This window comes from Heterocephalus glaber, unplaced genomic scaffold (assembly GCF_053883595.1).
Source record: "Heterocephalus glaber isolate CG9 unplaced genomic scaffold, H.glaber_assembly_v1.0 deba00001795, whole genome shotgun sequence".
In the NCBI taxonomy this organism is placed as follows: Eukaryota; Metazoa; Chordata; class Mammalia; order Rodentia; family Bathyergidae; genus Heterocephalus; species Heterocephalus glaber.
The window spans coordinates 636,272-650,392 of NW_028258476.1; the positions used below are offsets into that span (position 1 = coordinate 636,272).

At 41.3% G+C, this 14,121-nt stretch overlaps 1 protein-coding gene across 1 annotated transcript in view; it reads right to left on the minus strand.

The window, feature by feature from the left end:
- Window positions 1-14,121, minus strand: part of Nup210l (nucleoporin 210 like) — a 93,077-nt gene that overhangs the window by 54,468 nt on the left and 24,488 nt on the right. Inside the window, 7 exon segments of the mRNA XM_087203444.1 lie at window positions 1,632-1,777; window positions 2,920-3,063; window positions 3,066-3,114; window positions 8,740-8,895; window positions 10,365-10,502; window positions 12,928-13,065; window positions 13,972-14,078. Of these exon segments, the coding sequence (XP_087059570.1) occupies window positions 1,632-1,777; window positions 2,920-3,063; window positions 3,066-3,114; window positions 8,740-8,895; window positions 10,365-10,502; window positions 12,928-13,065; window positions 13,972-14,078 (878 nt within the window).

Sequence of the window (14,121 nt, forward strand, 5' to 3'; positions counted from 1 at the left end):
ACCACAATGAGCTACAGCCAGGCAGTTTTACTTAACCTGGCAAACAGAATACTTCATCCACTAGGAAACCAATAAGACATTTGGACCCTATATTTTGTATTTATTTATGTTTTTTTGAGACAGAGTCTTGCTACGTAGTTTAAGCTACGGTGATCCTCTTACTTCAGCCTCCCAAATTCTGGAATTACACGCCATGTGCCACTACACCCAGCTTGAACCCTATGTTTGTTTGTTTGTTTATTGGGGTTTTTTTTGAGACAAGATCTTGCTATGTACCTCAGGCTGGCCCTGAACTCACTATGCAGCCCAGGCTGGCCTCGAACTCCCAGTGATCCTACCTCAGCCTCCCGAGTGCTGGGATTACAGCCATACACCACACACCCAGTTTCCTTATAAACTATACCCCAGAGCTTAAAAACTTAGTAACTTTTCTCACTTCTCTCAAGAGTGCTAATTTATCCCTTATCCCCAGAGTCACTGAGTCTGGATTTGTCAGTATCTAACAAGAACTTGTAAACATCAGTTTTAGCTCCTGATAGAATCAAATATGTAGAGTAGGCCAAACTCTATCTACTTTTATTCTGAACCACTTGTCACACTGTCTCATTATCATGAACCAATCCTTAGGTCTAAAAATAAAGGCTACTCTACTGAAAAATCCATAAGAACATAGGTAGGGTAAAAGACAACTGACCTCCCTTCGTAGGACAGAAAGTCATCTTTCAGGGTTCTTTAAGAGGCAGTATGCTAATATTCAATATCTTCCTGTTTCTAGAGATATATACTTATGTAAAATCCAAATCGCACTTAAGATTAGGGTGCTTTATACATAATTGCATATATTTTATACCTCAGTGAAAAAGAAAAGAGCTGGGCATGGTGCCACATGCCTGTGATCCCAGCACTCGGGAGGCTGAGGCAGGAGGATCTCAAGTTTGAGTCTGTGCTGGGAATTTAGTGACATAACGAGACTCTGTCTCAAAATAAAAATAAATAAGAGAAGGCCTTGGGTTCAAACCCAAGTGCCACAAGAATAAGAAGATAAAGAAGATGAAGAGAAAGAGGAGGAAGAGGAAGAGAGGAGAGGAAAAAGAGGAGGAGGAAGAAGGAAGAGAAGAAGAAAGGGAGGAATAGCTAAAACTTAGTAATGTTCCTGAATTTCTTAATTCAGGAAGCATGAGGGACACTCCTTGAAACTCAGCTTTTATGAGAGACTTTAGGTCTAAAAACAAAATAGTAGCTGAGTGTGGTGTGGCATACCTGTAATCCCAGCACTCGGGAGGCTGAGGCAGGATCGTCACAGAGTTGAGGCCAGCCAGGGCTACACAGTGAATTCAAGGTCATCTTAAACTATATAGTGAGACCCTGTCTCAAAAAACCCAAAAACAAACAACAACAACAACAAAAATCAAAATGGTGGGGCTGTGGATATAGCTCAGTGGTAGAGTGCTCGCCTTGAATTCGTAATGCCACAGGTTCAGTCCCTAGCAACTAAATACTACACAAGTAAGTCAGTCAGTCGGGGGACACAGTTATCAGGGACCCTGGGCAGAGGCCATAGGTGGCTGGGTACTGCTAGGTGCACACAGCTGGCTCACAAGAAGCGGCAATGCTGCAACGGCAGCTCCCACCTGTAGGGGTTCATATGCAGCGAACGTGGCACTGCTCTGCAGGTGCTCCTCATGGTCACTCAGTTGCACGGTCACCAGGGTGTGCCCTGGAGACCTGGCCACTATGTGCACACTGGTGCAGTGCATCCGTCCAGGTCTTTGCATACCTTCAAACCAAAAGCATGGCTTCAGTAAGGAGCTGCATAGTCAGTTCTCAAGAAAATTAAGCTACACAAATGGAAGATTTTTTCCTCCAGTACTGGGTATCGAGCCTAGGGCCTCTGCACTGAGCTACACCCTCAAGCCGTTTTGTGACTTTTTATTTTGAGACAAGGTCTTGCTAAGCTTCCTAGGCTGGGCTCAAACTTGCAGTCCTCCTGCCTCAGTCCCCAGAATGCTGGGACTACAGGTGTGCACCACCATACCTGGCTTAGGGGGTTGACTTTTATGAATAAATTATCATTATATTTTCATTAGTAAAAAGATAGTTCTTATTTTTTGAATAAATTATATATCATGGACATTAAGTGGCACTATTCTCCTCTTAGAAAGAAATATGATATATTTTAAAGAAAGAAGGAAATGTGGTGGTGCATGCCCATAATCCCAGCTACTCTGGTTCATGAGTTTGAGGCCAGCCTGTACAATTTAGCAAGACTGTGTCTGAAAACTTTAAAAAAAAAATTTTTTTTTTTTGGCACGGGGGATTGAATTCGGGACCTTGTGCTTGCAAGACAGGCAGTGGAATCACTGAGCTGAATCCTTGGCCCTTAAAATTTTATTTTAAAGTACTGAGGATATAGCTTAGTGGTAGAATGCTTCTTTAGCAGGCAATCAATAAAATCAACTGACTGGTTTTAACATTACCTCAAAGGTTCAAATAAAAGACCCTGGGATGATTCCCCAGTGCAGAAAAGAATAAAAGAAGAAAAAAGCTTGAGTCTGGAAACAAATTTTGCTAGGAGCTGAAACCTAGTATTATCCAGCCACATTATTCAATTTCTGTGCCTTTCTTTCTGCATTTATAAATTAAATAGAACAATACCTTCTTCAAGGAAGTTGACAGAATAAAATTATTAAAGAGAAAGTAATTGTGTGACTTTAGACTATATTTAGTAGTTTCTAAATTGATGATTAGTCCCTTCATCAAAGACAAGAAGAAAATAAAAAGTAAGTACTTTTTCTTCCTCTTCCTCCTTTCCTCCTCTTCTTCATCTTCTTCTTCTTCGTATGGCATGGGGGTTAGAACCCAAGGCCTTCACACTGAGCCACATCCCCAGCCCTGTACTTATTTATCTACTACTCTTACCTTCTTCAAGGAGAATGAAGACGCCTTGCTTATCCATGTCGAGATCCATGGGTAAATGAGAACAGTCTGTGAATGCCACAGCCTGTTTGGTCTCATTCATGTGATACATTGAGATGCGGATTTCTATAATCTGGCCAATCTCACATCAGCACGGAAGGGTAACAGTTCCATTTTGTTCAGTTTCAGGACATACACCTGGGGGGAAACAACTCACCTTTGAGGGACGTCTTAGAAGAAATCATCTCTTAAACATTTAAATGCCCACACATGAACATGTGTGCATATATATGTAATGTGTTTCATATAAAAAACACGTGTCGGGTTGGGGATTTAGCTCAGTGGTTCTGCCACCTGCCTCACAAGCACAAGGACCTGAGTTCGATCCCCGGTACCAAAACAAAACAAAACAAAAAACCCACATGTGTTATTCATATTATATACAGCGGGCCAGTCTTCCAGATCCCTGGGTTCTGTTCTTAAGGATGCAACCAATTAATGGTTGAAAATATTCGAGAAAACACTGCACCTGTGCTGAGCATTTCAGACCTTTTCCCTCGTCAATATTACCTAAGCAAGACAGCATAACAAATATCCCCACAGCATTTACACGGTAGCAGGTATAATTAGTCTAGAAATGATTTAAAGTATGTGGAAAGATTGCACAGGTTATAGGCAACTACTGTGCCATTTTATTTTATTTTGTTTTTTTAAAGCAAAGACAAACATAACCTTTATTCTCTCTTTAGAATTGCAGAAAATAGGGTCTGGAACAGTATTCATCAATTTAATCAGAATACCTTAGGACTTAGGGTCTGAAATTTTATAGCAACAGACAATTTGAAAAATACTAGCAAAAGGGCCAGGGATTTAGCTCAGTGGTACCGCTGCCTGCCTCGTAAATACAAGGTCCCAAGTTTGATCCCTGGTACTGGGAAAAAACAAAAAGTACTAGCAAAATATATGCTGCTCTCAAATTATGTGGTAGAAAATATAGTAAGCACTTTTACCCAACACAGAGGAGGGCTAGCCTAGTGAGCTGCTCAAATGTTCATAATAAATAAAAATTAGTCAAAGCATACATGATGATGCTTTTGTAGCCTAAAATCACAATATTAGATTTGACAATAAAATTGTGTCACATTTAGGAGCTGAGAAGCCAACATGTTGGAATTACTAATTTTTTGTTATATATAAGTAATGGAACAGACCTCTTTTTTGTTTGTTTGTGTTTTTTTTGGTACCAGGGATCGAACTCGGGTCCTCAGCTTGCGAGGCAGGCGCCAGAACCAATGAGCTAAATCCCCGGCCCTAGACCTCTTAAATCACTCCTCAGAGATTCCAGACAGCCCTCAATGACATGCATGCTGTCCATTCACCAATAATTTTCAAAGAATCTAATAAAATCAATGCAAACTATTCAATACAATTTAAGACTAAACTACTAAAAAATAAAACATTCTTCAAGATCTTGCAGTGCTGTAGAATAAGAATGAACAGTAGCTGGGGATTTAGCTCAGTGGTTCGTCCCCTGCCTCAAAAGCACAAGGTCCCGAGTTTGATCCCCCCAGTGCCAAAAAAACCCCAACAAAACCCCAAAAACAAAACCAAAGAATGAACAGTAGTAGGCTGGGGATTTAGCTCAGTGGTTCCAACGCCTGCTTTCCAAGTGCAAGATCCCAAGTTTGATCCTCAGTACCAGAAAAAACCCAACTACAACAAAGAATAAACAGTAGTAACTGGAAAAGCTGTAACAAATAGGAGGCATTAGAGAATTTTGACAAATTATCAAAGAACTCTGCTTTCAGCAAATAAACTGGTAAAATGGTTACAACTAAGGGTTTTACTTTTAAGTTCTATTGCCTTAAAAGGGTTTTTCTATAAAAATATCCTATTGCTCTACTTTATGCATACTGATTGATTCTAGTCAATCAATAAAATCTTAACATTACCTCAAAGGTTCAAATAATCCTAAAATTCTAGTTTACATATAAGATTATATTCCTTGTGGTTACTAGAGGAATTGTGTAATAAACATGATTTCTAGAAACGTTTCATTTGAGAACATAAATATAAACCCCTTTTATTTCAGGTCTAAGAGGTAAGGCATGAATGAAGCTCTTCCTTTTGAACATTAAAAAAAAGAAATCAGACAACAAAAGAGGATTGAGGATTGCCAGGAGACAGAGGTGTAACTGTAGGGGATGTTCCCCTCCAAGATTCCTCCCAACTCTCGGCTTTAAGGCTAAAACCTCCACCCTGAACTGCGCAAACTGGCCTTTTCAAGTTTCTACGCAGCATCTGGCAAAGTCTGTTTTACACCTGAACAGTGGATGAGCTGACACAAACTACTATGCCATTTTATGTAAGGACCTTGACCACCCACAGATTTTTGTATCTGAGGGGTCTGGAGCCAATCCCCTGTGCACCCTGAGGAGTCAGGGCTACTCACTATTTTCCACATGCACCTAAACACTCACAGTGGGTACCGAAATGTCTCTCTTTTCCTTCCTTAATCCTTTAGGTCAGCTGATGCCAGCAGGGGTCTGACAAATGATGGTCTGTATGTGATGGTGTGTACAAAGTCAAGAATGGCTCATTTTTTCTTGGTGGTGCTGGGGATTGAACCCAGGGCCTTAAACCGGGCATGGTGGTGCAGGCCTATAATCCCAGCACTCTGGAGGCTGAGGCAGGAGGATAGTCAGGAGTTTGAGGCTAGCCTAGGCTACACAGAACGACCTTGTCTCAAAAAACACCACAAAACAGAACAAGACAAAAAAGAACCCAGGGCCTTGCCACATGAGGCAAACATCCTACCATGGAGCTGTAGCCCCAGTCCTGGTTTTCAGGGTCTTTAAAGAATTGTGAAATTAACAACCACCACAACAAAAACAATGTGAGTCAGAGGCATGTGACCTGCAAAGACCAGTGCCTTCAGAGCACTCTCTGTGCTGGGGGGGTGCTAGAGGCTGAACAGGCTACACCCACACTGAGCTGCACTCCATTAGCTGGGCCATGCCCGAACCCTAGACACTTTTAAAAACAGTGTATTTTATCTTTTGTCATTTTTCTCACTTTCCATGTTTCTTCTGCTAATTTTTTGCCTGTCTTTGTCCCTTAAAATTACACATTACAGAGAATCTATCTTCTCTTCTGATCCTGTATGATCTTCCTGGGAAATCTTATCAGTCCTAAAATTTCACTGACCAACTATACACTGTTAATTCATCACCCTTAATCTCTCTCCCTCTCTTTCTTTTGAGACAAGGTCTCACTATGTCATTCAGGCTGGCTTCGAACTCACAGTGATCCTCCTGCCTCGGCCTCCCAAGTACTGGGATCACAGGCCTGCACCACTACACCTGGCTGCTTTAATCTTTCAGTTGAACTTCAGACCTCTATTTCCAATTACGAACACTCATCTAGATACTCCATAACCATACTAAATATATCTAAAACTGAATTCATCATTTTTGCAACTCCACTTTTTTTTTTTTTTTGCAGTGTTGGACATTGAACCCAGGATCCTTGAGCTACACCCTGAGTTCATGCTGTTGCTGTCGCTGTCTGTCTCGTACTGGGGACTGAACCCAGGGCCTTCACAATGAACTGCATCCCCGTCCTTTTCAGTTCTTATTCTGACACAGGTCTCATGAAGTTGCTAAGTTGCCCAGGCTGAGCTCAAACTTGTGATCCTCCTGTCTCAGTTCCCAGAGTGCTGGGATGACAGATATGCACTACTATGCCTTCTTCTATTTCCTTTCCATGATGCAGCCAAAACTAGAAACCTCATCATCTCTACCTTTAAATCCTTCACTCTCCCTCACTCAGAAAGGCATCAAATTTGATTGTCTACCTGTAAAACGAACCAAATCAAGCCCTTGATTTGTCTACTTCTGTTTATTCTCAATACCATTTCACTAGTCTGGGCGTAACTGGGATTTTGTTTTATTTTGATTTCTTGTAGTCCCGGGGATGGAACCCAAGATCAATCTGCTAGGGAAGCGCTCTCTCACTGAGCCACACCCTCGCCCCTAACTAGTCTCCGCCTTTACTCACCCTTTGCAGTTCACTCTAGTCTACTAGTCTGTAGCACCAGCCAGCTATCTTGTTTTTTTTTTAACTATCATTGTTCTTGTCTACCTATAAAAATAATTAGATATCCTTCTACACCCAGGCTTCACCATATTGCTGGCCTGTATAAAAACCAGTGTCACTCTCCAGTGTGTGCAGCAGGGAATGGCAAATGCTTTCTATAAAGGCCAGAGAGTAAATGAGTAAATGCACTCATGCAGGCTACCAGGTGTCTGCAACTACTGCTCAGCTCTGCAGAGGAGCCGAAAGCAGCCACAGACAATGAAGAGGAGCGCTGACAGACTTCCCTTACCACAAGCCAGCAGTCTGGGTTTGGTCCTGAGGCCTTGGTTTGCTTCCTTCATCTAGAGTTTAACTCTAATTCTCACCCTTGCATGATAGTCTCTAACTACTGTGGCCCCATCCACAAAGATTCCTCCTTTATAAACAAATAGTACTTTTCCATACAACTCAAGCAGCTGTCAGTCCTATTCTCCTTTAAAATACTTCACATTGCCGGGTATGGTGGTGCATGCCTATGACTCTAGCACTCAAGAGGCTGAGGCAGGAGGATGCCATGTGTTGGAGGCCAGCCTGGGCTACATAGTGAATTCAAGGCCAGCCTGAACTACACAGTGAGACCCTGTCTCAAAAAAAACCAACAAAAGAAAATGAAATTTAAATAAAAGAAACTTTACATATCACTTCCTTAACATGTTATTGAACTTTTCATGTGAATATATCTTTCTACCTAGACTTCAGCTTCTTTAAAATAAGGACAGCACATTACATGTTTGGTTTTTTGTTTTGTACCAGGGATTGAACTTGGGCCCTTGTGCTTTCGAGGCAGGCGGCAGAACCACTGAGCTAAATCCCTGGCCCCTAAATGTTTTTTTAATACCCTATGACATCTAGGGTGGTGTTAAGTACCTACAGAATATTCAATAAATGATTGCTGAATAATAGAAAAATGCTGAGTCCTGCAGTGAAAAGCAACATTATATTGAAAGTGGGAGAAAAATAGGGAGATGGTTATAAAATAGAGTAAAAAGGTATTCTCAATCTTACAGAAAAAAGATTAACAAACAAAAATGTGAGACTACAAATAAAGGTATATAAAGGTCATTTAAAAATTGTATATGGGGCCGGGGATTTAGCTCAATGGTTTCACCGCCTGCTGTGCAAGTGCAAGGACTCGAGTTCGATCCCCAGTACCAAAAAAAAAATTGTATATATAATAAGAAGAAAAACAGCTATCAGTAAGTATTGAATATGTCAAGTACTGAGTTAAACATTATACTCTGACAGGTTTGATTTATCTCATTTTATTTTGACAGGTTCTTATCAGATTATTGAGCTAGATGCTAACTTTCTCCTCATTTTAGAGAACAGACATTGATGTTAAGTAAGGTGTTATTTTTTGTTGTTGTTTTTGAAAAAGGATCTCCCTGTATAGCCCAGGCTGGCCTTGAACTCCAAGCAATCCTCCTGCCTCAGCCTCCTGAGTGCTGGGATTACAGGCACAAACCACTATGCTCAGCTTAATAAATGGTTATTAAGTGAAGCAGAATTCAACCCAGGTTCAGAAATATTTAAGCAATATGTACTTCCAGAATAAATTTGAGCAACATTTTTACATAGTGAAATTAGACTAAAAATATTTTCAAACACAGTAAGGTACTTAGATTTAAACACTTAGACATTTAGCAGTGTCTCAGAGGCAAAGCGGTTTCTTTGGAGATCATTTACCTTCATCTCCCCACACCGATAGGGATTTTGCACAGCTCGGGCCCACACTGTGCTTTTCCCCCTGACTCGACCCGAAGTCACTACTCCTTTAGTGGTGACCACAGCCACTGTATCATTAGAAGAAGTCCAGGTGAAGTTGCCACTATCACCTTCCGCCTGGGAGAAAGCACAACCTTATATTCAATTACACAGGAGGAAAAATGGAGTTTAAGTCAAAATGGAAAGCTTGAGTGGTGAAATACGGTTTAAGAATAAAACTACATAACAGGTTATATCTGTACACATTAAGAAACTGCCAAGTAGCTGTGTGGGGTGGTACGTGCCTGTATCCTAGCACTTGTGAGGTTGAGGAAGGAAATAACTGAAAGTTCAAGGCCAGTCTTGCTCCATAGTGGGTTCAAGACCAGCCTGAACTACACAGGGAGACCTAGTCTTAAAAATCAAACAACAGGGCCGGGGATTTAGCTCAGTGGTTTCGCCACCTGCTACACAAGAGCAAGGACCCAAGTTCGATCCTCGGTACTAAAAAAAAAAAAAAAAAGTCAAACAACAGGGCCGGGAATTTAGCTCAGTGGTTTTGTCGCCTGCTGCGCAAGCGCAAGGACCTGAGTTCGATCCCCGGTACCAAAAACAACAACAACAACAAAAAAAAACAAAAAAAAATTCAAACAACATAGCAGTGCCGTGTCTGCCTGACAAGCACAAGGTCCTGAGTTCAATTCCCAGTACAGGAAAAAACAAACAAACAACAACAACAAGGAAGAGGGGCTGTGGTGCAAGGAGCTGGGCATGTTTTATGCCTAAAATCCCATCATTCTGGGAGGCTGAGACAGGAGGACCGAAAGGTTTTTTGTTTTGGTTTGGTGTTTGGGTTTTTGAGACAGGTTCTCTCTATGTAGTTCAGGCTGGCCTCAAACTCACTATGTAGCCAAGGCTACCCTCAAACTTGTAGTGATTCTTCCTGCCTCAGCCTCCCAAATGCTGGGATTACAGGAATGTGCCACCATGCCCGGCTGGATAATTGAAAGTTTCAATTTCCCCTGGGGGATTTAGCGAGACCCTGTTTTAAAATAAAAAATAAAGGACTGGGAACATCAGTGGCAGAGTGCCTGTGGGTTTGATCCCCAGTACTTCCACAAAAGAAAAACAATGGGGAACAAGGCAATTTAACAAAACTTTGTAAAATTCACAAGGAAAGAATATATGGAAGATAGACAGATGTTATAGATGCATGATTTGGAGGTTACCAAAAACTGAGTTATACTATTAAGACTGGAGGTTAGGGGGTGGGGATTTAGCTCAGTGGTTTCGCCACCTGCTGTGCAAGCACAAGGACCCGAGTTCGATCCCTGGTACCAAAAAAAAAAAAAAAAAAAAAGACTGGAGGTGAAGCCGGTGGCCAGGCGTGGTGGCTCACATCTGTAATCCCAGCACTCAGGAGGCTGGGGCAGGAAGATCACCATGTGTTTGAGGTCAGCGTGAACAGTGAGACCCTGTCTCATCCCCCGCCCCCCAAAGACTGGGGAAAATAAAATGTGACTTTAACCAAATTTCAATAAACTAACCTATCAAAGGCATTGACCTTAGTCTTTGTGAGTTCGCTAGGACACCTCACCTGTACTCACCTGTACTTGATAGTGATACAGCACTCCCAGGGGATGATGAGGAAATGCCAGGGAGGCAGGTGTGAGCTTGATGGGGAAATAAATAACCACTTCTTGCTGGTGTTGAGTCAGAACTTTGATAGGCTGAATACTGTTATTCTATAGAAACAAGAGAAAAGGGCAAAATAGATTTTTTTTTTTGTACCAGGGATTGAACTCAGGACCTTGTGCTTGCAAGGGAGGTGGCGGCACCACTGAGCTAAATCCCCGGCCCAGGCAGGGCATATTCTAACAATGAATGGAGATCCATATTTGACTGAACTAATCCAAATATCATTAATTCATTTAACAGATACTTATTTGTACTAAATATATGTCAGTCACTCTGCTATATGTCAGGGAAATAGCTGTGAACAAAGCTACTCATTACTTCCAAGTCTATAATCTGATGAAAGATACAAACATGATGATTATGGACCTGTATGCTGAGCAGGGAGTGTCAGATACAAAAGGAACTACATTTGTTCACAAAATAAAATTTTAAAAATGGAAATAAGGGGGGCGGTTAGCTCAGTGGTTCCATCACCTGACTCACAAGCACAAGGACCCAAGTTTGATCCCCAGTACCAAAAAATAATAATAATAATAAAAAATGGAAATAAAACTTAGAGCAAAAAAGAGCAAGGCATTTTCTGGGAACCAAAAGTTCATAAAGGCAGGTGTGGTGGTAAATGCCTGTAATCCCAGCACCCGGGAGGCTGAAGCAGGAGGATCACCAAGAGTTCAAGGCCAATTTAGGATACATAGTAAATTCAAGGCCAGCCTGAGCTACAGAGACCCTGTTTAAAAAACAAAAGTTCCTAGAGAGTGAGAAAACCTGAGGCTGCAGAAGTTTCCAGGGGCCAGTCATTCAGGTAGAGTCACAGAGTCAAATGCCTACAGGTAGGTAACATAACCTGGTTTATTAAACTGGATGAAAATAATAGGGAGAAGTTGGTTATGGTAGTGCACAGCTGTAATTCCAGCACTTGGGAGACTGAGACAGAAGAATCATGAGTTTGAGGCCAGTGTGGCCTGCATAGTGAGACTGTCTCAAAACAAAAACAAAAACAAACCAAATGGCAACAACAAACAGAGTAATAGGGACTACAGCTGACTACAAAGCACAATCTAGCTGGCACAGTCCGCACACCTATGATCTCACCACTTGGGAGGCTGAGGCAGGAGGATCCCTGGAAGTCCAAGGTCAGCCTAAATTATAGTCAATTTAAATCCTGCTAGAACTACAAAGCAAGACTCTTGTCTCAAAAAACAAACAAAAAGAAAAGCACAATCTAAATAGTACAGCCACTACCTGTTCCAGATAATTTTTGTCAGATCTTTATATTATTTAGAAGATTTTGGATTTTATTTGAAAGTTCTCAATTAAGAAGAAATTTATAAGCCAGGCATGGTGGCACATGGCTATAATCCCAGCGCTCAGGAGGCTGAGGCAGGAGGATCGCTGTGAATTTGAGGCCAGAGTGGGCTACATAGTGAGTTCAAGGCCAGCCTGAACCACATAGTGAGATTGTCTCAAAAAAACTAAATCAAGGGCCAGGGATTTAGCTCAGTGGTTTTGCCACCTGCTGCGCAAGCGCAAGGACTCGAGTTTGATCCTCGGTACCCCCCCCCAAAAATCTAAATAAATAAAATGAAATAAAGAACAGAAAAACAAACAAGAGAAAAAAAAAGAAAACCAGATTAATTCTTCATACCTTCACCTAGTAACTCTACTTCTGGTATTGTATCATATGAAAATTAACCAAAAGGAGAAAAAGAATGTACAAAGATACTCAGTTATGAGAGTAGTAAAGACCTGGAAAAGAAGTTCACTGTTGAGGGAAGGGCTGGATACAATGGCATATTAATCCTTTGGTAGGTATTTATTTACCTTTTTATTTATCTGCAGCACCAGGGACTGAATCCAGACCCTTTGCACTAAGCGACATCCCCGGCCTTTTAAAAAATTGTTTATTCTGAGACAGGTTCTTGCTAAGTCACTTTGTTGCTTGGGCTGGGCTTGAATTTACAATCCTCCTGAGTCAGCTAGGGTTAGAGGCATAGGCCACTATGCACAGGTAACCCTTTGGAACCTTAGAATAAAAGGAACCCTAGGTGTATCTGACAGGAAATATGCATATGAAATAATTTCTTTTTGAAATAATTTTTTTTGAAGACAAGGTCTCACTATGTAGTTCAGGCTGGTCTTGAATTCACTGTGTAGCCCAGGCTGGTCTGGAACACAGGGCAATTCTCCTGCCTCAGCCTCCTAAATGTTGGGATTACAGGCGTGTCCCACCACACCCAGTTTGAAATAATATAAAGGAATTCCAAATGATATACACAAGGACCACAAATGCAAATTATGCACAGCAACAAAGTTTGGAATGGAAAATTTGTAGAAGTTAAACTACTAAGATTACTGTTTATCAGTTTCTTTATTTTGTACAATATAAGGGTAGTATATATCATACCTGCTTATAAATCAAGTCAGCCCAACTTCAGTGTTTTTAGCTTATGAAGACCATCCTTTAATTCCCACCTGGTGAATAATGGAAGTCAGAGATCCATTTATGTTCACACCAGCTTTCAGGACTTTTATTACATGGTAAGATCCATTCACAGTAGTTAGCTGCTCTTCAAAATACTCCGTCAGGAAGCTGCACGTAATTCTGAGATTCTGAAATTGGCCCAACAGCAACCAAACCTGAAGGTATGTTCTTTTCTAAAGCCACCTTAATTCCAAAGTGTATATAAGACTATTATGTAGTCGAGGAATAAAGAAATGAAGACAAAAACCTTTGCTTTCCCTCATGGAAGGTCTGAGTTAGCAAGATGTCATTTAAAATGGTACTAGTTTTTTGGGGTTTTTTTTTGTTTTTTCTTCTAAAATGGTACTAGTTTTTGAAAGATCTGTTAATGAAAAGTATCAGGAATAGAAGGAGTCAGAACTTATGCAAATTTACAATAATTTGTGGTGTTCCATAGGTTGATAATTTTCAGGAGAAAAAAAGAAAGAATGAGAGAAGCAAGCAAGCTGGATGTGGTGTCACATGCCTGTAATCACAGCAATCCGCAGGCTGAGGCAGGAGGACTACCGTGAGTTGGAGGTCATGCTGCGCTATATAGCGAGACTCTGTCTCAAAAACAAAAACAAAGGGCTGGGGATTTAGCTCAGGGGTGCCTGCGCCTGCCTCGAAAGCCCAAGGTCCTGAGTTTGATCCCCAGTACAAGAAAAGAAAGAAAAAAGAAAAGAGAGAGAGAGAGAAAGAAAGAAAGAAAACCCTACAGTGTGAATGAACACAACACTCCACCCTGGGTATTCACACGGCAGTGCCATGCTCAGCACCTCTGAGGTGCGTTGCAGGGGACCCCTCCAAAGCAGCATCACTGCAGTTCTCCACCCTGCTGTAATTCTGCCCATCTTTCACTTCTGATTTAGTGTTCCTCAAGGGTAGAACCAGTTAAAATAATAAAAAACTAGTAACTCTATTTCTGAAGTTAAACTGTTAGTGCAAAGGAAGAAAGAGGGCCTTCTAACCAGAAAGAGGTTATCCATATAAGGAGCTGGGAATACGAGACTCACGTCTGAAATGTAGACCTTCTTGCTGCTTTTATCAAACACCTCTACTGAAATGGTGTACACCTGTCCAACCTCCAGGCTCCATCGGTCTCCAGAGGAGATGGTGAAACCTGCACCCAAACAAGAAACAAACACAAACTTTAAAAAAAGCCA